Raw genomic sequence first — 25,976 nt, 5'->3', positions numbered from 1 at the left:
TATGCTATCATTTTGCAGCAATTTTGAGTATAAATTGTAATTTCAGCACATGGTCTCTTTTGGCCAATTTGGCACTTGTATTGCATAGATCTATCTTGTTGGTCTTTTGTGTTGTAGTTCTTAGCCTATTGGGGCAGTTGTAAAACAAATTCAAAAGTCCACCTTGCCATTTTTCACAAGTGGCCTATTGTACATGCACTACATATAAAGTGCCAAAATCATCATTTTTTGGGGGGTACTTTGATTGATTGAATTTGGGGGGGTGTCTCTTGTGATTTTTTGCTCTTGTGTTCCTTCCTTTTTGCTTCTATGGGTTCTCCTAAGTTTCCTCTCTTAACACCTCATAATTATGCTACTTGGAAAATTGATGCATGGAGTAAAGTTATGAAAAAAGGACTAACTCATTGTATTGATGGAACTATTGTTGCTCCCGTTGATCCTAATGTTGATCTTCTTGGTCACTTGGATTGGCTTACTAAAAATATCATGGCAATTGGTACCTTAAGAAAGTATGTATTAAAGGATCTCATTTTTCATATTGAGAAATGGACTCTAATCAAGGATGCTTGGTCAAGTTGATGAGATTAGGGGATATCAGATTGATAGTGATTTCACAATGTTAGATCCCAAGAACTTTGATAATATACAAGATTATGTCACTAAGGAAAAAGAGTTGAGGGAACAACTCAAGGATTGTGGCATTGATAAGAAGGATACTCAATTGATCTTCAACTTGACGGACAAGCTTCCACAAGAATATGCAATATTTGTTTCTAGTTTCCAAACCCATAGGATGACAATGGGTTCAAGCTACACAATGCCTACATTTGATGCTTTTGTCGAAATATTGATGATGGAACAAACTAAGTTGATAAGCATGGGCATTCTTAAGGCTTCTAAGTCTCAAGCATTAGTGGCAAATAATGGGAACAAAGGAAATAAAGGAAAGGACAACTCAAACAAGAATAAATGGCAATCAAAGCCTAAGGACAAAGCACCACCTTCTCCACAACAAGGAGATTCATCCTCTTCCAAGAGGGGCAATTTACCAAAGAGGGAGAGACCTACTTGTGCCTATTGTAAAATTTTGGTCATGAGGAGCGTCATTGCCATTCTAAGAAGATTGATGAGCTCTCACACATCCTCAAAAAGCACAACATTGATTTGCCTAATTCCTACAAGGAGGAGGATTCATCAACTTCCACTTCCTCACAATCAAAAGGAAAAGGGAAAGCATTCATGGCTTCAACAAGTGGGAAGACTCGCTCTTTTTGGAAAAGAAATGGACAAGCTCTTTGTGCTACTACAAGTCATGATTGAGGGAGATGGCTACTAGATTCAGGGGCTTCTCATCATATGGCATCTTCATAGTCTATGTTCTCTTCATTTGAGCCTTGCACCATGCTACAGATTTTCATGGGCAATCATACATACATGGATGTGATTGGGAAAGGATCTATTGCCATTGTTGATAACTCCTTCAATGATGGGGAAACTAAGAGAATTGTGGAGTTCACACCTATGTCAGTTTTCATTAGAGACTTGGAGACTAGAGCTATCATTGTGATTGGGGTTGTTGATCATGCATCTCGGTTATACTCCTTTTCAAATTTTCTTGATGATGATGATTTCACATATGATGATTCTACACATGATGATCACACTTCTTGTGATGATTCGGATTTTGAGGAGAACTATGGGTACTTGAACTTGGGGATTCTCACATGTGACCCCATTCTTGAGCCTTGTGTTTCATCTTCTCCTATTGATATTACAACACCTATTACACTTGATGATGCAGATAGTGCGACAATTTTGCTTTCATGTGATTCAGTGTAGCTGGATATTCATTGTCTTCCAGCTTCAGTTTCATGTGATGAGTACTTGACAGACATTTTAGGTTTGTTTGTGGAGTCCTACATTGAAGATTTGGGAGACATCATTGATGATATTCATCTTCTCCTTGATGAAGATGATCCTTCTTCGATTGTTGCAAGGGAACACTCTGACCCTCTTGTTCATTCTCTACATGATCCTTCTTTCAAGGTTGATATGATTGTGGATTCTTATGTACAATAGTTGGAGGAGGTCTCTTTATGTTTAGAGGAGACATGTGAGTCTTTGGTACTTGTTCTACTTTCTTCTCCCTTAGATCTTAGAGTTCCTTTTTCGGCAGTGTGGAGTAGTTCACCACCTTTTGAGGGGGTATCTTCCAGCATCAACATAGGGACACTTGAGCAGTTTTCAAAGATTCCTTTCATCATGAGTTTTTTTCCTACATCTTCCCTTCATGATTGGGGAGACTTCATGGATACACCTTTGGTTTTGTTTCTTCCTAAGGGGAGGAATGTTGTTTGACGTTCGTGGAGTAGTTTCTTCATTCTTCATCGAGCTTCTATCATTGGTGCAAAATCTACATTGAGGGGGGCTTCCTAGCTTCTCTTCTTCTCTCATATGGGGGGGACTTTTTCCTCACATGGGGTTTTGTTCCTCACATACTGCTATGAGAGTTCTCTTGTATAGCTTTCATCTCTCTTTTGGGGGAGGGTTTTTTCCCATTGGTTTTTCCTCTCTTTCCCCGCTTTGTGAGAGATTTCATTGCATTGGTTCGCATGCATTTGCATTTGTATATGGGTACCTAACATGGCCTTGTAGCCGAGACCCATCTTGCATTGCTTAGTTGCATTGTAGACTTAAGTGCATTCCCCTAAGTTGCACTTAAGGGGGGTGGTGGTGTAAATAATTATTCATCGTGGATATTATTACACCTTACTTAAGTTTACTTAGGATAATGCATTTCATAGTAGTTTGGGTATGAGACACTTGGGTGTTTGTGTCACATTGGGATAGTGTGTGTAGGAGAATTTCCAACTTTTAAGGTGTGATCTTGTTACTACTTTATCATATCCACTTATTGTGGAATGATAATCCCACCTTCGATTGGTGATCCACCTCATGTGGAATATTTTATTGTTTATCCTACCTACCACACCTATTTCCTACCTACCCTTGTTTCTTATTTATCCATATGTCATGTTTGTGTGCTCACATATCCATATAGCCTTGCCTATATATGCATGCTCATATTCCTTGTATGTAACTATTGAATAGCTATTGATCTTTTGATCATCTATCCATTGATGAGAATACAGTTTATTCTTGTTCTATATTTTGTTTCTCTATTTTGTACATTTCATTGAGCTCCTGATCTTGGCAAAATCTCACAGATATTGACAACATTTTCTGTATTGGATAATTTACGTATCACATTTATTCCAGGGGTTTTTCATGGTTATTAAATGTCAAAAAAGATATTATATGGGTAAGAAGTTACATGATACTAACATTGGTATTTTCCACTATGTTTCTTATTAGTATGACCAAATATTGATAATCATTAAAGGGCAATTTTATTCATCACAAATAACCTCATTAATCCCTATGTTTATATTCTTAGGTTTGGCTAATCTATTTGTACTACGAGATCTATAGTCAATGAAGAGAAAAAAAATATACTATTGCCATTTTTTAAATAATGATGCTTAAACCCTAGAAATATTTGAAATCTATATTCTTAATAGAATAATAATTTACCACATAAACTTCAATATATCAAATAGAAAAATTCCAACCATGAGAAATCCTAAACCTAATAGTGAGTATTTGAAGTAAAATACATCAACATTGTATTCACAAATAAAAAAAACATCTTATATGTATATTCTTGACATTTTCCTTTAACGTAATGAAAAAAGGTAACTGCTAGTTAGCTATACAAGAGTTAAATAATATATTTGAATAATTTGACCATAAATAGAAAGCATTCAACTCTATTTATAATATTGCCCAAATGTTTAAATGTAAGCTTTCTATCAAACGAAATAACTACAGATCACATGCACAAAAATTAATAGATTTACATTGGTTAGCGATTTCATTTCAAGACCAATTTAGTCAATTCAGTGAAAAGGCAAGGTCGACCAGAAAAGTAGACAATAACCGCTTAAAAAGACACCATATGAGAAATTAATATATTTTTATATATTCATGGGTTATCAGATGTACCAGTGAAAGCCAAAATATTAAGAAAAATAAATTTTTCATACAGCGCTGAAATTTTAAGCATTAGAATTCAAATAGTAATAACCAAGAAAACATCACCAATCTTTAGAACCTCTAGATTGTGTAGAAGTTAATCTAGTCAAGTACACTGAGAAGACTATGGAGTAGGCTAAAAGAGTTTTTTCCAAGATTTGGTACATAAATGTTAAGTGTATTGTTGCACAATGAGTCATATCCAAAGTAAAGATCGGCTTGGTAGAACATACCAATCTATGAAAAACTACATTCATACAAAAAGAGCGAATTCTCCAGAGCCTTTACCCTGCTGTTATCCCTAGTGGATTGTGAACCTATCTCCTTTCAGTTGTGTTGTAATTGCCTAGGCCCTAGACTATCATCCCTCGTCATTATAGTTGCAGCCTCACCAAAACCAATGGTAGAATAATCCTCAAATAATGAAGACAGAAGGCCATCATATGAGGTGAGCTGGGTAGTCTCCTGCAGATCTTTACAACTAGCAGAGAACTGATTCCATCTTCCTTGGTGACTACCATCATTATCAATATTAGAGCCCAGTCCAACATACTCTGATGGTAATGGTGAGTATTGGTTGTTCGGCCTGAAAGAGAACATAAACCCATTTCTCTCTCCAAAAAAACCTTGTACTCGTTGTGATGTTTCTATTTCTCCCATCTTGGAGAATTCAAGATCATCTCTCACACCATACAATTCCTTCATCTGATCAACTGTGTTGAAAGATTCAATATGGCATTGCGAAGAGTTTGTGAAGCTTGCATCTATTGCATTATGAGGGTTACTCTGATGTTGATATATTTCATTCTTTGTAACTATATCATTCTGATAGTTTGGAGTATCCCCAATATTGAAATGGGTGCTTTTCAGAGGATCCTCCTCATTTGAATGCGGTTGGGTTGTCAAAGAGCTCATATAGTTGGAGGGAAAGCTGTTGTCATTGAAGACATTGTGACTGATGAGATCAGCTGGACATGAAGAATTCAAATTCTTGCATTTTTGACTTCCCACCAGAGAATCCACTGGATTACATTGAAACTGTCTATTAAAGGACTGCAATGGACTGATGTAAGAGGGCTCTGAGAGAGAGGAGGGTATCTTGGAATGGCAGGCTTTGTGGTGAAGGGCATTGGGAGGGAGTTTCTTGCACAAATGAGAATTCCAATAATTCTTGATTTCATTATCTGTTCGACCGGGGATCCTTCCCGCTATCAAAGACCATCTGAATTTAAATGTAAACCGATCAAATAAGATAAGTGTTCTTATAACCCTTTGGGATACAAGTACAATAGAAAGTATGATCCAAAACTTCAAAAAACAAATATACACAAATCCAGAAATAATATTTTCAAAATGGACAGCGAGAAACTTATACCAACTATCGATACCTATTCCCAAGGACCTTATGCAGCCTAACAATGAGATCTTCCTCGTCCAAAGATATGTTCCCCCGTTTTACATTTGGACGCAGATAGTTCATCCACCGCAATCTGCAGCCTTTCGCACAACGTTGCAAACCTGAAAGGGGAAAAGGATTCATCACCTAAGTAAAACAAAACAGTTCTGAGGTTAAAAAATCAATACTGAAATAAGAGATGAGATTATTCTTTACTAAAGCCAACTACTCAAAACCTGATTTATGGGGCAATGTACGCCACCGCCCTTCACCGTGAGCTTGTATGTATTTAATGAGTAAAAGGTCCACTTCAGGAGCCCATGGACCTTTCTTCTGCCTTAAAGTGTTACCCTCATCATAAGTGGTGCACCCCATAGTCTATGTTTGATAACACAACTCAATTTGTGGCCTTGCAAACCTTTCAATCTCTGTTAAAGATATAATGAACTCAACTTGTGGCCTTGGAAGTAGAAACACTTAGAACTCTTTATAGAATCTGAGTGTCGGTGGAATAACACATTAGTATCACGTCAAGCCACGTGATTTAATCTGATTGTACATGTTAGAATTTCAATTCTGGCTAAAGTGCGCTGGTGGAATCATTTGCTACTGGAAACATGAAATTCATAATTGAACGTAGTCTTTGGAGTCTGACCTTCATTAAAGAGCTCCAGATGTATTTAATGGAGGATGGGATGGTCGGTGCAATTATAGTCTCTCTCTCTATATATATAATAAAGCAGACCACATGGTTTACCTGTGGCGAGAATTACAGCTGAATTGCAGGACTGACATCAGATATATATAGGAACTTTTCAGGAGTTGAATGTTAGATCGTCTGACGTTATTCTGAGAGATGGGTCTGCTGAAGCCTGCAACAATAGTATGGCACTACTTCGGTTCACTAGAGCGATAAGTTTTTAGAATGCGGTGAAATAGAATAGATTAACTTATATCAGTCATTAAATATAATATGTTTTTAGATGGGGCGAAATAGAATAGATTTACTGATATCAGACATAAAATATAATCACGATGAAAGATGGTATCATTTTGTCTTATGATTGAAGATGAGTGTCAATTTATATAGGCACTATTGTTGATCCACCTTATGATCACTAGATGTTTTAGATGATCATGTATGTAGATCATATTCAAAGTATTTCATTTTGTATTTTGTCGAATTGACTTTGTGGATCTAAATCAAATTTGTAATTGCAAATCTATTCTACGAAGTTGACTTAGGGTTCAATATGTGGATTATGCTATGTAAACTATCAATAACAAATTGCTAGAAAACAATATAATCTAGTTCACTTCGAAGTATTTTGTATCAAGATAGCATTATTAAAAAATATCTTGATAAGCAACATCCATATGAATTCTAGAATGATTGCTAGGTGAATTGCATGTCCTAGGATGAGTGTGATCAAATATGTTAGATTCCTTGCTTGATGTGAGTGTAAATGTGAATGACAATTCTTATTATTTTAAGTGATCTCAAGTGTGGATACATTCCAATGATATGATATGAGATCTTTTTAAACTGAATGATGCTGATGTCTTTTTATACAAGGGCATAGCACTAAATTGTAGATTTGTGCAATTTCGTTCTTAAACCAAATTCTAAGATGGGGTCAATCAACTAATTGTATTGCTTTAATTTTGCTACTTGAAAGGATCCAGATTGTAGTTGCAAGGTTGACCCCACACTTGCAAAAACTACCTACTCTGAAAAACCAAGGTTTGATTAGTGTCGGATTGAATAAATGATCAAAATCCAATATATAATATGATTATACTAAGAACACACAACTTTCATATATAGAAAATTTTCAAATAGTTTTTTTTTTATTTTTAAGGAAAAGCACAAGCGGATAAAAATATTATTAAAAATGAGTACAAACATTACAAAATATGAACTAAGATGGGATAACTATAAGAATTGCAGAAAGCCATGCACATACTACATACCAAAACTAACTATAAGCTAATAAACTTATTACCGAAAATGAGGCTAACAGAGAACAAGTCTCACTATGCCATGCATATCCTAGAATAGAGGATTTTTACAAGAGAGCCAGAAACCCATTAACTATAAGCTTCCCTAAATAAAGCAATGATAACAAAGCTCCAAAATTTTGTAGTGAGAGCCACCAAAAAACCTACACCAAAACACAAGAAATCCCTAGAGAGCTTGGAACCAAAAACAAAACAAGGTCCCCCAAACTAACTTTACAAATTTCTTTCCCCCACTCCTTCATCACCAGCTTTATCCTTGTAAAGAAGAATGTCGCCAAACTTGAAGCCCACAAAGTATTCCATGAGGTTTTTTCTATGAAACACATTCAAAAGAAGCTTCTACAACTTTTGATGATGAGGTTGATGAAACATAAGCTAGTGAAGAGCATAGAATAGTTCAAAGAAAAGGGTAGCCTCAGATAGAGAGATGAGCTCTGAAAAGATCCCTATCTCACCTTCAAAAAACTTGCAATTATTTGATTCCAAGATGATCTTCGTTGCATTGTATAGTTTAGCATACTGGGGTTTCTTGCCCAAATAAGTCATGGGAAAGGTACCCCCAACCCAAACCTTACCATTGAAGAAATCATTTTTTTTTACTGCCTTCTCCAAATTCTCAACAAAGATAATGTCTTGCTTAATAAACTCAAATCACAGATGCAACAAGGAGACATAATTTTGTAGCACATCAAAGACATTTGAGAGAAATGCATAAACTATTTGAGAAGGATAAAGTTGTTGTGAGGCCTTGGGGTAAATCAATTCTTCTCCAATAACAATGATAATTGCTCTTTGGGTCTTTGCACAATCCCAAGATGGAGATAGAGATAGAGATTCTTTGGCTGAGAGGATTGTACTCCATGGAGAGCACAAAAGAGGAAACAATGTTTGATACTAAAGAGATGAAGCCAAGAATGGCAATCATCTTGCCTAAATTACCCCAACACACTTTAAGTGCACGATCCTTGATATGTGATGATGTTAGAAGAAATATTAAATTCACATGAGGTAGGAATGTGAAGTATCCATGAATGGCATGGGCTATCAAGAACCTATAGAGCACGACGCATGGCCCTTGATGTGATGTCTCTCCTACTTGAAAGATATCGTAGCTAAGGAGAAATATTTGCAAAGACATCGTGACTGATATTGTACAAGCTCCATCTAACGTAGAGATTTGGACCTTGGATTGTGAATCATCATTATTAGGTAACATTGCCTTTGAGGACATCTTTAACCCATAAACATATGAAAATCACTACCTTGGAAATGAGAACCTACAAAAGCCAACACGTGTTAGAGATAATTAACAAAGATCTTTAGCTCATGCAATGGGTGCTAGTACCCCATCTCCGTGGGTCTGAGCAATATTTAGCTCGATCTACCCTTTCTCAATTATACCACATCCTTTGTTTGCTAACACATTTGCAAGTCCATTAGCTTCTCTGAAGTAGTGTTTTATGGTGAAATTCTCAAACCTTTGGGTAAATTTCCATGCTTCTTGGAGAACATATCAAAATTTCTAGCTTGGGCTTCAAATTTTTTAATGTTAATATTACATTTGTTGAATCCCCTTCCATTATCAAGTTTTTGATCCCTAACTAACAATCCAAATGTAGACCATGAACTAATGCAGAGGCTTCCACAATATTATTTGTCGATATGACATCACGAAGAAGTTGCCGCAAGCCAACTTACCCAAGCACATCCCACCATGATTACCAAATCAAGCAGCCAACTACGGATCATGCTAAAGAAATGCCAACTCATAATAATGAACAAATGAATAAGAGAGTGTGCAAGCATCAAATAACTAAATAAACCCAATCTGCCAAACAGATAACACCACACGGATGAAGTTCAAGCACCCACCATGCTAAAAAAAGAAGAACTTACCATGAATGTCATCATCAAAGAAATTTACTATCCTCCTTAATGTAATGAAGATAAGGAAAGCTTACCACCATGATAACCAAAACAAAAATAGCCAACTTGCAGATCAAAGTGCTCACTGTCAGTAATAACCTACTGTGTGAGGGCATCAAAGCCTGAGAATGATCAACTAAATCCGATCTGACAGAACAGATACAAACAGTACGGATGAAGCTCCATCACCCTCCTTACTCGTTGAGGAAGTACTTACCGTGTATGCCATCAATAAAAATATTGCCATAAGGCCAGACAACACCCTCCCTAATGTAATACACAAAAGAATATCCACAACCAAAAAGGAATATGATGAAATCCACAAACCACAAACAATCAAAAAGAAAACCACCCATCCAAAGAAAATATCAACCCATCAAAGATCAGTTTACACCTACCATACTAAATCAAACAAGAGACCCCTAATCCCAAACTTCAACCAAAGGAAAACTTAAAAAAGAACACTAATGCAAGAAGAGGGAATATCCCGAGGGGAGACTTCCAAATACTCAACACTTTCAACTGTAGCCTTATTAGCAAGATAATTAGCAATACAATTTATTTCCCTATAGCAATGAGATATAGTAAAGGTAGTAAAACACTTCAATTGAGCAAGAATTTGATCTAAAAGGTATTGTAAGTGCCAGGAAACATATTTCTTATTAGAGACCGATTGAAAGGCCAACATTGAATCCCCTTCAATAACAATATCCTTAATGCCCAAAGAGATGGCTAAATCTAGACCAAAAGACAAAGCATGAAATTCAGTGAAATTGTTGGAACCAACACCAATATATTTACACAAAGCTTTGACAATCTTAGAATTGTGATAAAAAAGGAAAGCTCCAATCCCCAACTTTCCCGGATTTCCCTTGTTAGCCCCATCTAAATTGAATTTAAAAGAGAATTGTGGAGGAGGAGACCATTTGGCAAGCCTACGCTTGGCAAGAGAGGATAAGCCTGATGCTAGAACCCCATGAGATGGAATGACTCGAAGTGATTTACTTTTCCATGTCACCCAATTATCCCAATGGAAAAAGGAGCACAAATGATCTAAATTTTTATAAATACAAGAAGCACCACCTTAAAATGGAGGATTATCCTATCAAGCACATCCAACAATGAAGTTGATTTATGCTTGAAAATCCTAGAGTTTCTCTCAAGCCAGATATTCCAAATGACAATAGATGGAGCAACAACCCAAAGAGAAGAGTAAAATGATGACAAATACAACAAAGGTCAAGCCAAAAAATGAGACAATAAATTAGGACCAATGGCAAAAGACCATCCAAGCATACCATGCAACCAATACCAACAATCCAAAGCAAACGAGCAATGCATAAAAACATGGTCCATGGATTCCATAAAGAAACCACAAAAACATAGAAAGAAAGACCGTAGTAATCCCAAACCTATCTAATCTCATCCTAGTGAGAACTCTATCTTGAACTATGAGCCAAGCAAAAGAACCAGCTTTAGGAAGACAATCCAAATGCCAAAATAGTTGAGAAGGCCAAGGGGATAAAGAACAGGAATGAGACAAGACCTTGTACCCCTCCTTTATAGAATAAGAACCTGAAGCACTCTTAGTTCAAACCAAAGCATCATCCCAATCTTGAAACACATGAAATATTTTTTCAAGCTCCTATACATAAGCAAATTTGAGGTCTTTACTAATGGGCAAAGAATCAATAGATTTCCATTGAAAAACAGGATAAGGACGCGAAGTATCAATATCACAATAGTCAACAACAAAAACACCCCAGAGACCAGAAAGGATATCAGACAAAGGAGACCAATCTTGAATGGAAGATAAGGTAGCATGACCATTCCAAACTTCATCCCAAAACTGAGCCTTCTTCCTATTATGAACTACCTAAGAGAGGTGAGGAAGGATAACCGATTTGCAACTAATAATAAAATTCCAAAATGTTGATCCTTTTAGGAGAGATGAGACTGTGAAAAGTCGTTCTCTAGGAGCCCCCCTCAAATACTTAGAAAACATAATGGAAGCCCATTTACTAGAAGGGTCAATATATAGCTTCCAGACAAGTTTATCCCCCAAGGATTTGTTCTGAGAAACTAAGTCTTTGATACCAGAACCCCCCAACTCCTTAGGAAGACACACTCTATCCCAAGCTAAAAGAGGAATCTTCTTTTTACCCCCAATGTTATCATTCCAAAGAAAGGATCTTAAAGACACCTTGAGATCTTGAACAACCTTCAGAGGAGTTTTCAAAACATACATCAAATAAATAGGAATGGCATTAAGCACTAACTTAATCAAAAAAAATTTACTAGCTAAAGTGGTCCATTTATGATTCCAAGAAGAAATTTTGGAAGATATCACATGAACCACTTTATCCCAAAACATTGCCTTATCTGAACCAACAAAACAAGGAATGCTTAAATACTTACAAGGGAAGGAACCCACTTGAAAACCCCAAAAATGAGTTAATCTTTTCTTAACTAGAGGCGAAACATTCAGAAAAAACAACTTTGATTTAAGACTATTAACTTTCTACCCAGAAAAAGAAGAATAATCATCTATAATCTTTTTTATAACTCTAGCCTCTGCCAGAGAGGCTGAAACAAATAAGAGAGTATCATCCGCAAAAAGAAAATGGGATTGTGAAGTAGGATATCCATCAATTTTATTACCATTCCATAGACCTGAAGATCTAGCATCAGAAATGGCCCTACTTAATGCCTTAGCCAGAAGTATAAACAAAAAGGGGGAAAGAGAATCCCCTTACCTAACCCCTCGAGAGGAAGATAAAAAACCAGTAGGAGAACCATTAAGAAAAACTAAAAAATGAGCAGAAGAAATGCAGGAAAGGACCCATTTAACCCAACTATGAGAAAAAACAAAACAATTCAGAACAGAAACTACGGAATGCCAGTCTACCTGATCATACGCTTTAAGCATATCAAGTTTAAGAATCATAGCCGGGGTCTTCTGAAGTGAAATGGAATGCAAAATCTCATGTGCAACAATTGCACCCTTCGAAGTTTCCCTTCCAAGAACAAAACCACCCTAATTGATAGACACAATCGTAGGAAGGATCTTAGCCAACCTAACTTAAATTGCCTTAGTAATGATTTTATACAAAGTATTACAAAGAGAAATAGGATGAAAATTAGAGAAAGAGTTAGGATTGTCCACCTTAGGAATAATGACAATAACAGTAGTGTTTAGTTCTTTCAAAATAGTTCTATTTCTCCTAGACTCTTCAAGGGCTAATAAAACATCATTCCCCACAAAGTCCCAACATTTCTGAAAAAAGAAAGTCGTGAACCCATTCGGCCCTAGAGCCTTCTCTGGAGGCATGGAAAACACCACCTCTCTCAATTCATCAATAGTAAAATGATCCATAAGCATCTTATTATCATCCTCATTAACAAGTGGAGGGACTGAATTAACAAAATTATTATCCAAAGAGACTGACTCAGCAGATGACAAAGACTTAAAAAATTTAACAGCCTCTGAAGCAATTTCACCATCATCAAATAGACAATTCCTATTGGAATCGTGAATACAAAATATTCTATTATGTTGCCTCTTTAGCTTAGTTGAAGAGTGAAAAAACTTAGTATTCCTATCACCTTCTGATAATCATAAATCCCTAGATTTTATTCAACAATAAGATTCTTCCTAAGCCAAAACTTCCTCAAGTTGGGATTTCAAACATTTAAGCCTATCTTAGGACAAAGAATTCATACCCGAAACCAAAATAACCTCATTAATATGCTCAATTTCCTCCTGAATCCTATCCTTTTCCCCAAAAATATTCTCAAAATGCAAAGTATTCCAATCTCTAATCTTGCCTTTAAGAAAAGACAATTTCTTAACTATCTAAAATATCCTAGATCCATTGACATGTGGAGCAGACAACCACCACATTTTCAATAGGGGCAAAAAATATTGGTCCCTAAACCACATCGGTTCAAATTTGAAAGGAAGATTCCTAGGGGCCCTGTCATCAAGAATAGAAAATAAGATAGGGAAATTATCTGAACCAGTAAAAGGCAGGATTGAGGAAAAGAAATACCGACCAGAATTATACCAATTTTCAGACACTAAAAAATGGTCCAACCTTTCAGCAATTTGACAAAACCAAATAAGAGAGGTTGAACCAAAAAAGAGAGTATCATCTGCAAAAAGAAAATGGGATTGTGAAGTAGGATACCCATCAATTTTAATATCATTCCATAGACCTGAAGATCTAGCATCGGAAATGGCCCTACTTAAAGCCTCGACCAGAAGTATAAACAAAAAGGGGGAAAGAGGATCCCCTTACCTAACCCCTCAAGAGGAAGAGAAAAAACCAGTAGGAGAACCATTAAGAAAAAATGAAAAATGAGTAGAAGAAATGCAGGAAAGGACCCATTTAACCCAACTATGAGCAAAACAAAAGTGATTCAGAACAATAAGTACAGAATGCCAGTCTACCTGATCATACGCTTTAAGCATATGAAGTTTTAGAATCATAGTTGTAGTCTTTTGAAGTGAAATAGAATGCAAAATCTCATGTGCAACAATTGCACCCTCCAAAGTTTCAATTCTAGAAATAAAACCACCCTGATCGATAGACACAATCCTAGGAAAGATCTTAGCCAACCTAACTGAAATTGCCTTAGTAATGATTTTATACAAAGTATTACAAAGAGCAATAGGATGAAAATCAGAGAAAGAGTTAGGATTGTCCACTTTAGGAATAATGGCAATAAGAATAGTGTTTAGTTCTTTCAAAATAGTTCTATTTCACCTAGACTCTTCAAGGGTTAATAAAACATCATTCCCCACAAAGTACCAACATTTGTAAAAAACAAAGTCATGAACCCATCCGGCCCCGGAGCCTTCTTTGGAGACATGGAAAAGACCATCTCTCTCAATTCATCAATAGTAAAAGGACCCATAAGCATCTTATTATCATCCTCATTAACAAGTGGAGGGACTGAATTAACAAAATTATTATCCAAAGAGACTGACTCAACAGATGACAAAGACTTAAAAAAATTAATAGCCTCTGAAGTAATTTCACCATCATCAGACAAACAATTCCAATTGGAATCGTGAATATGAGATATTCTATTATGCTACCTCTTTAGCTTAGTTGAAGAGAGAAAAAACTTAGTATTCCTATCACCTTCTGATAACCATAAATCCCTAGATTTCTGCCTCCAATAAGATTCTTCCCAAGCCAAAACTTCCTCAAGTTGGGCTTTCAAACATTTAAGCCTGTCTTAGGAAAAAGAATCCATACTCGAAACCAAAGTAACCTCATTAATCTACTCAATTTCCTCCTGAATCCTAGCCTTTTCCCCAAAAATATTCTTAAAATGCAAAGTATTCCAATCTCTAATCTTGCCTTTAAGAAAAGCCAATTTCTTAACTATCTAAAACATCCTAGATCCATTGACATGTGGAGCAAACAGCCACCACATTTTGAGCAGGGGCAAAAATATTGGTCCTTAAACCACATCGGTTCAAATTTGAAAGGAAGCTTCCTAGGGGCCCTATCCTCAAGAATAGAAAATAAGATAGGGAAATGATCTGAACCAGTAAAAGGTAGGACTGAGGAAAAGAAATCTCGGCCAGAATTATACCAATTTTCAGACACCAAAAAATGGTCCAACCTTTCAGCAGTTTGACAAAAATCCTTTCTCATATTAGTCCAAGTGAAGGGGCCATTTTGAGTTTTACAATTGACTAGGTTCAAATTTTTGATAAAAAGACAAAAATCATCAATAATATGCTTGTTTGGAATGATACCCCAACTTTCTCATCAACACATGAAATTGCATTGAAGTCACCCCCAAGAACCAAAAAAGCACCCATCAATGGAGAAGCAATCAAAACTAAACTCTCCTAAAGTTTCCTTTTCTCAACAATGCTAATAGGACCATAAATATTAAAAAGCTAGAATTTAGTATTATAAAGTCTACTATTTACTAAACCAAGCATCCAATTGGAGGAAGAGGCAACTAAAGAGAGATCCACACTAAAATCATTCCAAACAAAAGAAAGCCCTCCTAAATCCCCCATAGAGGAAGAAATATAAAATTTCCAGGGCTTCCAAGAGGAAAACAACAATTCTGTAGAAGACAAATTTAACTTGGTTTCTTGCACCATCACAATATCACACTTCATCAAGTTCAATTGGGAATTAATCAAGTGTCTTTTGTTAGGGGAATTTAAGCCCCTAACATTCCAAGATATGATATTCATTGGCCTGGAGGGGAGGCAGTGGCTCCCCTCTTTTTCACAATAAGAAGTCTGAGAAACCATTCCCTCAAAAAAATCCTTCTAGAGACTCCTTTTAGAAGCCAAGGTTGTTGTAACCGGTGGAGTAAAAGGCTTCTTTTTCCTCTTCCTTTTGGAAGAATCCAATGGAGAAAGAAGAGTTGATTGGATACTCACATCAATTTCCAGTTGGGTCTTAACATGTTTAGGTTTATGACCCCTCTTTGCGGGAGTATTAAAAGGAGATACAGGAGAGAGTGGAGACTGGATCAAAGGCAATCCACTATTGGAACCTAAAAGAGAAGTTCCATCAGGGAACCTATCCTTATCTTGATCCAGAACCTCAAAACATTAGAACCGAAAGGAACATCAGGAACAAAGGGATTCATATCCTTATCAGGATCAAGCAATTCAAAAGGATTAGTTGTAGGAAATGCATATAAATCTTTATCCAGCTTAACTAAGTCATTAGCAATCGAGGTAATCACTTTGTCTACCAACTTAGAGTTAAGAGCAATAGTATTTTTGTTAAAAATGTTTTGCACTTGGACAATAAGATGATCATCTAGGACAACATGAGGATTGCCAAAAACCTTATAAGATCAGATTTGCCTTGCTCATAAGAAGGTTTAACCAGGTTAATAGATTTAACAATTGCAGAAGGCAGAGAATTAACCTTATCAGCAGGTTTAACCTTGTCAAGACCCATACATTTCGAAGAAAGATTAACAATACTAGTAGGCAAATTATCAGCACAAATGACCTTATCAAGACCCAAGGAATTTATATGAACAAAAGATTTGGTTTTATCTGGACCAACACCAACCCCAACCAAGGCATTCTTATCCAAAGGAGGGATAAAAGGTGGGATATTACAATCCTTCAACACAGTGTGAATTTTAGCCCAAGAAAGAGATTTGAGGTCCCTCTCAATAGAAGATTCAAGCATTTTAGAGGTAGATTTAACCTTTTTCATATCGAAAAATAAAGTTGAATCATAGATACTAAGGAGCGAACAAAACCATCAGAATCCCTAACAATGTTTTGATGCCAAATACTAGCAGAAGACCTAATATTGCAAGTCCGAGGAGGGGAAATATTTGAAGAAACTAACACACAAATTTTAACCAAAAATAAGTCATCCTCAAATACCAAATGAGATAGTAAGAACTTGCCAAAAGAATCCCCATTTTTTTTCAAGATATCAAAATCAACAAATTTAGAGGGCAACTGAGGAAGTTTAAACAAGAGAGGAACCTATTTGGAGGAGACCCAAGAACGATCGAAGAGAGGTTTCCAAATCTCTACAAAAATCAAATTCTTTCCCAACCAAAAAAATGGAACCTCTAAAGCCTTATTCCTAGCTTCAAATGAATCAAAAACAACAATGAAAGAACTAGCAGACAAGACTTGAAAATACAAGGTGCCATACCAATGCGAATGAATCCTGCATTGAAATTTTGAAAGAGGAATAGCATTACCCCAAACCTGAATGATGATTGCAAGCGCTTGAAGATCACGAGCTTTCTTACCCAGAGAATTAATAGAGGCATCAATCAAGGGCATCGGGAGCCAAACAGACTGCGGCTTTGAAATGTCCATGTCATGATTAATAGCCAAAGGATGACCATTGCCAAGAGTGCCAACCAAAATTTCCCTAGGTGAATAAATATTAGGGCTTACCATCAACTGCAACTCAACCGAGGCCTTCTTAGTGGAGGAAACCCTAGCCCCCTCATTTGGCACAATAGTTAAACTAGGCTTCACCTTATTGGCACCCTTGGAAGCCCTAAGATTTTGAGCACCAAAACCTTCCTGCCGAACACTAGGAGACTTATTCACAACCTTCTGACCACACCCTCCGTTCTGCCGGAAAGAATACGGAAATAACCAGAAACGGGGTGATAACGAAAGTCTATCCATTGATCAGCCACCCATTGTGAACCCTCAATACCCTGTCGAGCACCATGCTAAAGATCACCAAGTCAAAAACCTTGTTGAATAGCCATGTCAACTCACTGCCCTCCTTGAAAAACCCACTGAGGAACGTGGCCCGTTTATAATATTTGGTATAGAAATACATATTTATTTAAAATATTTTTAATTTTTAGAACAACATAATAATTTATCATGTGGTTGATGAGAATTCACATGGTGCTAAATAGATTTATGATTTATCTGTACACAACACTCAAGCTGCGAACAAGATTAAAAACAAGATTTCTATATGAGGAAAATTGCTTACATTGCATTTTCTAAACTGCATCTAAATTTCCATTAATTCATAGTAAATAGGAGAATGAATGTGACTTCCCTATGGACTTTACTTGTTGAGCACACCAATGAATATGTTCCCTTTTCTTGGAGATTTTGGTTTGAATCGAACAAGACTAGGAAGTGCCCTCCAAATTATTTCACACAAGTAATAAAGGTTATGGATATCCAGCAAAGCATAATACAAGTGGAATTTTTGTTAGATATTATAATTGCAATTTCTCTAATAGACATTATATAAATTACTATCAGTGTATGTAATCATTGCACCTCATCTAGGTGCAAGCACTAGTCTATATTTACTTCATTTTTTATTGTGGTTGTATGTTAATAGACTTTGGTTGTACCATAACTCATTTCTTTAGTTTTAGAGTTATTTCAAAGAAAGCAAGATACATGTATTTTCAATCTTAATTGAAGGAGGTTACATGTCCATTCATTGCTAGAATAACTAAATATTTAACACTTGGAATCCTTCTATATCTTTTTACCAATTGGCCTAGTATTTTTTTCTCATCATTTTTAAAAGTGATTAATTGGATATGTGATAGCCTGTGGATGATTATAAATAGTCTTATATAACTAATATACTAATTTCTAATGGGTTTACTTGGTTGACGAATGTGTGAGTGCTACATGATTCAAATGTAGTTAATATGGAAAACCAAGAAAAAATAATTTGGTAGAATGATTTATATATATTACAAAGATATCTAGTGAAAGTTAGTTAAAAGTGACATGTCAAGTCCTTATCAAGAACAATAAAAGTATAAAATACCTAAAAATTATATTTCTTTTTTCTCATTTTGTCTTGGCATACAATGCAATACTCAAGTGAAGGAACTTGTGAGATAACGCATAGTGTGCATGCTCAATTTATATCAATTGGTTGAAGATCAGATAGTGAAATGTCCTAGTCTACATGTGTAATATGTAATGTCTCACCAAGAAACCCTCGAGGAAACAAACCAAGAAAAACTAGAATATTTTTTTTTTAAATATTCCAAATTAACTCAACAACTACAACACTAAGGATATGATACAAACATGTCACACTTGCATGAAAACATGCACTAAAGTGTCACAAGGGAACCTATGAAATGAAATAACACTTGAACAAGACAACATTATCACACAAGTGAGGTGATAAAAAAACAATTCAAGAAGCATAACAACTTGCCACAAAGAACGACAAAATAAATAAAGAGAGAGAGAATGACTCTTTAGTGGCGATCAACATATATCATGATCACATCCTCTCATTAAAAAAACCAAGATGAGATGAGGGATTAAACAACCTCCTATCCACGTCACACTAGGCCAATCAACTCAAGCCCCAAACACTAATGATACCTACAGGAATCTGCTAGCTCAACTACAACATACAACATCTTATTGCAACTCAATAATAATTGCTGGCAAGAGAAATTGCATAGATGTTTTGGTGTTATCATTGATGGCAACCCAACTCAGGGATTCCATCCATATTATGCAAATTCATCCTATTGGAAGTCAGAAGTCCTGATTTGCTGAAGTCTGGAAGGTGGAACACAGTGTTTGGCAATATAAGTGTATTTTGATTGGAATTTTATTTTGGTTGCATATTTTACTTTGCAGTGCTAGAGGTAGTTTATTAGATGTCTGGAGTAGCTTATTCTGGAATCTCAGCCTCTGGTGTTGATTCTCATGCATGTTTGGAGATCCGGTAATCGATATTTCAAGTAGAACAATGCTTATCAGCAATAACATGTGGAGATTCATTGTGTGCATCTTGTGGATCAATTTTGGTGATTATTTGTGTGTTCGAGGTTAGTAAACTGACATATGAGAAGTGTGTGGATAATTTCTTTTGGTTCGCATATGCATTAGAGCTTGATTTGAGCCACCTTGAATCCACGTTTCATCTTTTGTGTCGTGTTCTTGAGGCCGACATGATGATGACCTAAAGTAATGTTGTAGATATATAAGAGCGATTGATATGATCATTTTTTATATCACTGGTAGATTGGAAGTGTGTATGAGCAATTGTGCACAATTTCACATGCGCTATCAAGGGATTTGTGCTCCGGAATTTAGCAGAATAGTAGAACAGAGCAGTGTTGTAGAACAACGTATTTTGTGCTTAACCATAACTTTTTTTTAGAATTTGTAGATGTTGTTTATCAGTTCAAACATTCTATTTATCATCTGGAATCATTTTGTAAGGTAGTGAGCCTTTCAGGGTTGTAGCCCTATTTATAATTTGAGCAGTGAGCTCTAGGAAGTGTTCTTGAATGCATGTGCATTCCCCTCATGTAATATTATTATACTTCTAACAAGGTATATTAATATCGTGGGTTTCAATCCCACCACGGTTTTTCTGTTAACCGGGTTTCCACATAAAAACCCAAGTGTTATTGTTATTTGCTTTGTGTTTCTACACTTTACTTTCATTTATTTGCATTAAGAGGTTTAAAGGACAGATTAAGGATGTTAAAAATTGCAGAATACTGATTCACGCCCGCGCCCCAAGTGTTCCTTGTTTCCAACAATGACAAGCACAAGATTAAAGTCCCTAAACACCAACAAACTGCTAGGGATTGATCAAGATATCTTAGGAAAGGTCAACAAAGGGGTTTCAACCCTTACAAGATTTCAGTTGGCCAACTAGGCTTTCTCATCAATCTTACATTCGATGATTGGCTCCCTGATGCAGGAGCATCCTCGGTTCATAAAAATCTTGCATCAACCAAAAATATTTCCTTTGTGTTTTGCTTTTTGTTTGCAGTTTCAACATTTCTTTCTGTGTGTCCCGGATTTGGCTCACCGAAACTTATGCAATTGGATTTTGGCTTGAAGACCTGGTCATCTTCCTTATTTCTAAATCTTGGAGCAATTGGATCATTTTCTGACAAGTTATCACTACCAGTTTTTGAGACAGTTTTCTGTTACCGGTTGATAGTCTCCTATTACCAGTTGTCTGGACCTATTTGCATTTGTGATCTACTGGATCCCTTCTGTAGCTTGTGGAGCCTTGAACATTGATTCCAATATTCCTTGGTGTGTGGCCAACCTTTTCCCATGATCTACACTTCATCCTTTGGATTTTCTAGAAGAATCTCTTGGTGGAGGCCGACCTTATTGGTTTTGAACGTTAGGTCTTGTTCTTCAGGTTTTGATCCCTCTTTTGGGCTGACCGGATCCCCTTGGCTCGTATAAATCATTGTAATAGAGCATTAGAATGTAACCAAGAAGTTAGACTGAGCATAGAAGATAGATCTTAATATTTCAGGTCGCGGTTGTGACCAGTTATGTATTTTGAGCATGTTTCAACAGGCCTGTGAGCTGGTTATTGTAACCTGGTTGTTACCGGTTAGTTGTAATCAATTTTTTATGTTATAATTCAATTTGTTCTACATTGCCTTTATCATGTCTTTGTGTTTTCATTGTGTTTACTCTTGTTGACCAGCCCGAATTGATCTCTTTGAGGTCCCTCCTAATTGGTGATTGCTTCAAGTAATTTCAGAGTGAGTTTTCGTTCTAGAGGTTGCATTGTCCTAATAATTTTGTTGTAGGGTGGTGGACTGTGGATCCGACCTGCAGCTGCAGAGGACTGGTGTAAAGATGGCGTGAAGAGGAAATAGGAATGGTGGAGTGCATGGAAATGTAGACCATACTGTGATGGAAATGTTGCAAGGAATAGCAGCCTGGCTGGAAGCCGTGGAGACAGCCCAGAGAAGAGGCCAACACATTGAAGATGTAAGCGAAGATGAAGGACAAGAAGCCCTAACAAAACAAACCGGTGGTTGATCCGGTTGAGGAAAGGTTTTTGAGGGTTTTGAGTAGGGCGAATACTAAACCTCATTTTACACCATTGAAATACGATGGAAAGTTGGATTCAGAGGAATTGATGGATTGGATCTCAGAGATGGAGAAATATTTTGATTTTGAAAACACTGCAGAAGAAAGGAAGGTGAAATACGCCTGTACCCAGTTGAAAGGTCATGCATCTCTTTGGTGGGAGCATTTGTAGGTTGATACACAAACAAGAGGGAAAGAGAAGATCAAGACATGGGATTGGATAATTGCTAAGTTGAAACCAAAATTCATGCCAGCTGATTATCAAGTGAATCTATTCTGAAAATTGCAGAATTTGAGATAGAAGGAATCTAGTGTGAAGGAATACATCGAAGAATTTTACAAGTTGAATATTAGATCCAGACATGTTGATGATGAAGTTGAACAAGTTGCAAGATATTTGAATGGATCACGTGTGTGTATACAAGATGAACTCAGTTTTGATCAAATTACAGAGTGTTGAAGAGGATTACCAGTATGCCTTGAAGGCAGAAGAAAAGCTAAACAAAAGACATGAGAAGAGGCAAAGAGGCAGAGGTGGAAGGTTTTTCAGAGGAAGATTTCAAGGAGGAAGAGGATATACCGGAAGTAGAGGAACCTGTACAGATTAGAGCAAGCACAAGGAAGTAAGCAAAGAAGGTAATTCATACCAGAAAGATGATAGAAATTTCTATCAGAGGAGAGAACTGGATGGCTATCGGAATGAGAATTTTGGAAGACAAGACAAGAGAACAGTTAGGGGAACTTTCTTTAAGTGTGGAGGAGAAGGGCATCACGCTTTCAAGTGTAAGAAGATAGAGAATACCAGAAGAGAAGCAGTGGTGGAATAAAACCCCACAAGATCAGATAATAAACCGGAAGATGGAGAATTGTTGATGATGAGGAAAGGTCTGTGTCATACTGGGAGAGATGAAAAGCCCTTGCAGAGGAAGAATTTTTTCAAGATCAAATGTAAGGTATCTGGTAAGTGTTGTAAATTTGTTATTGATAGTGGTAGTTCAAATAATCTTGTTTCAGAAGAGATAGTGAATAAGTTGAATTTGGAAAGATTGAAACACCCTAAGCCTTATCAGATAGCATGTATTCAGGATGAACATAAGTTGTTAGTAAGTGAGAAATGTTTGGTTAAATTAAAAATTGGGAACTATCATGATGAATTCTTGTGTGATATTATTCCTATGGATATTTGTCATCTTTTGTTGGGTAGACCTTGGCAGTTTGATAAACACGCAATACATGATGATGGGAGGAAGAATGCGTACACTATTGTGGCCAATGGGATGAAGAAAACCTTGTTGCCCTTGGAGGAATTTGTTTGGTGGATGGAAGGAAATTCTTGGATGGATTGAGACATGAGAATGTGTGTTTTGTTTTAATTCCTAAAAGGCTGCGAATTTGGAGCATGAAGAGGAACAACCTGAAGAGATAAAATATTTGCTGAAAGAATATGAAGACATCTTTTCAGATAATGTAGCTGATGGATTGCCACTTGTGAGAAGTATCAGTCATTGCATGGACCTAGTTCCCAGAGCTAGTTTGCCTAACAAAGATGCACAACAAATGACACCGGCAGAGAATGAAGAACTGAATAGACAAGTGCAGGAGTTATTGAAGAAAGGTTTAATTAGAGAAAGTCTGAGCCCTTCTATATTACCAGCAGTATTAGCACCTAAGAAGAATGGATAATATAGAACATGCACCAATTCCAAAGAAATAAATAAGATCATAGTGAAATACCAGTTTCCTTTGCCTAGGATAGATGACATAATGGATTGTTTGAGCGGAGCCATATGCTTTACAAAGATAGATTTCAAGAGTGGATGTCATCAGATTGGGATCAGAGAAGGAGATGAGTGGAAGACAACATTCAAGACAAATGAAGGACTGTATGAATGGTTGGTGATGCCTTTTGGGTTAACTAATGCACTGAGTACTTTCATGAGGCTAATGAATGAGGTATTGAAGAAATTTTTGGGTAAGTTTGTTATTGTATATTTGGATGACATTCTAATTTTCAGTAAGACAAAAGAGCAGAATTTGTTGTATTTGAGACAATTTTTGCAGAGGTTGAGAGAACAAAAGTTGCTAATAAATCTTAAGAAGTGTACTTTCATGAAAGATGAGCTAGTCTATTTGGGATTTGTGATATCTGAGGGTGGTTTGAAGATGGACCCTGAGAAAGTAAAACCAATTGTTGAGTGGCCTACACCAGAAAGCATTGGAGAGGTAAGATCATTTCATGGATTGGCTAGTTTCTATCGGAAGTTCATCAGAAATTTCAGTTCAGTTTGTAACCCTATGACTACGACCATGAGGGGAGATGGGAAGGAATTCAAGTGGACCACTAGAGAAAACAAAAGCTTTGAGTTGTTGAAATAGAAAGTGACTGATTAGCCCATGTTAGCTTTACCAGATTTCAATAAAGTATTTCAAGTGGATTGTGATGCAAGTGCAACAACAATGGGAGCAAACTTGAGTCAGGAAGGGAGAGCAATAACTAATTTTAGTGAGAAACTGAATGATGCTCGAAGGAGATATTTAGTGTATGGTCAGGAGTTTTATGCCACAGTTCAAGCCTTGAAGAAGTGGAGACACTACCTATTGCCTAAGGAGTTTGTGTTGTATACGGATCATCAAGCTTTACAGTATTTGAACAGTCAGAGTAAGTTAAATTAGAGACATATGATATGGGTAGAATTTTTGTAGGGTTACACCTTTATGTTGAAGCATAAAATTGGGAAATCTAACAAAGTTGTTGATGCATTGAGTAGGAGAAGGAATTTGTTGATAGAGATGAGAGTGATAGTATTGGGATTTGAGGAATTGAAGACCTTGTATGATGATGACCCGAATTTTGCAAAACCTTGGAGAGCATGTACAGAACTAGTTACGATAGATAGAGGCAAGTGGTTGGATTACTTCATTCAGGATGGGATGTTATTTAGAAGAGTTAAGTTGTGCATACCTAAGAGTTCTATGAGGGAGAATTTGATAAAGGAGAAACACAGTGGAGGGTTAGTAGAACATTTTGGTATTGACAAAATAGTAGCATTGGTGAGTGAACATTACTTTTAGCCTCAGATTCATAAGGATGTTAGGAAATGTGCAAAGTTGTAGAGTTTGTCAAGTTGCAAAGGGTAGTAGTCAGAATGTGGGATTGTATAAACCTTTGACAGTACCGGTAAGACCTTGGGAGGATATAAGCATGGATTTCATACTTGGATTTCCTAAAACACCGAGAGGGAATGATTCTATATTTGTGGTAGTGGATAGATTATCAAGATGGCTCATTTCATACCTTGTAAGAAGACATCAGATGCATTACATGTAGTAGACCTATTTTTCAAAGAAGTAGTGAGATTGCATGGATTACCTAAGAGCATAGTTTTAGATAGAGACACTAGGTTTGTTGGCTATTTTTGGAGAACGCTTAGGAAGAAGATGAAGATAGATTTGAAGTTCAGTTCTATTTTTCATCCATAGACTGATGGATAGATAGGAATAGTTAATTAGAGATTGGGAAATTTGTTGAGATATTTGGTTCGAGACAAAATCAGAAGTTGGGATTTGATTCTTGCACAAGCAGAGTTTGCCTATAATAATTCAGTAAACAGGAGTAGTGGAAGAACATCTTTTGAGATTGTTACCGAAGCACATCCTAGAGGTATATCAGAATTAAGAGATATTAGCAGTGAAGACCAGAGAAGTTTAGAAGAAGAAGAATTTGTAGATCACATGAAGAACTTACATATTCAAGTTAAACAACATTTGGAGGACATGAACAACAAGTATAAGGAGAAGGAAGATGAGAAGAGGAGACTTAAGGAATTTTAATTTGGTGATGAAGTGATGGTGTATCTGAGAAAAGAAAGATTCCCGGTTGGAACTTATAACAAATTGAAGATGACAAAGTTTGGACCTTGCAGTATTTTGAGAAATTTCAGTTCTGGGAATGCATATGAATTGGAGTTACCGAATAGTCTGAGTATTTCACCTTTGTTTAACATTGCAGATCTTCATGAGTATCATGAACCAGAATTCAATGAGGAAATTATTACAGACTTGGAGAAGCTGTTGCTCCAGAAGGAACTGAATCAGATTAAAGACATTTTGGACAGTAGGATTGGGCATAGTACTTAGAGCAGTCTATATAATAAGTATCTTGTGAAATGGAAGGAC

At 36.4% G+C, this 25,976-nt stretch overlaps 1 protein-coding gene across 1 annotated transcript; it reads right to left on the bottom strand.

Moving 5' to 3' along the window:
• Positions 1-4,315: 4,315 nt before the first annotated feature.
• LOC131059869 (myb-related protein 330-like) lies at positions 4,316-5,866 on the bottom strand. The gene is made up of 3 exons (XM_057992928.2): positions 5,728-5,866; positions 5,484-5,613; positions 4,316-5,317 (listed from the first exon to the last, which is right to left on the bottom strand). Exons 1-3 carry the CDS (start codon positions 5,864-5,866, stop codon positions 4,423-4,425), a joined length of 1,164 nt encoding a protein of 387 aa, XP_057848911.2. The 3' UTR covers positions 4,316-4,422.
• Positions 5,867-25,976: the final 20,110 nt, after the last annotated feature.

This window comes from Cryptomeria japonica, chromosome 10, assembly GCF_030272615.1.
Source record: "Cryptomeria japonica chromosome 10, Sugi_1.0, whole genome shotgun sequence".
Classification (NCBI taxonomy): Eukaryota; Viridiplantae; Streptophyta; class Pinopsida; order Cupressales; family Cupressaceae; genus Cryptomeria; species Cryptomeria japonica.
The sequence above is the reverse complement of the archived record's forward strand: the minus strand, read 5'-3'. Positions and strand labels throughout refer to the sequence as shown.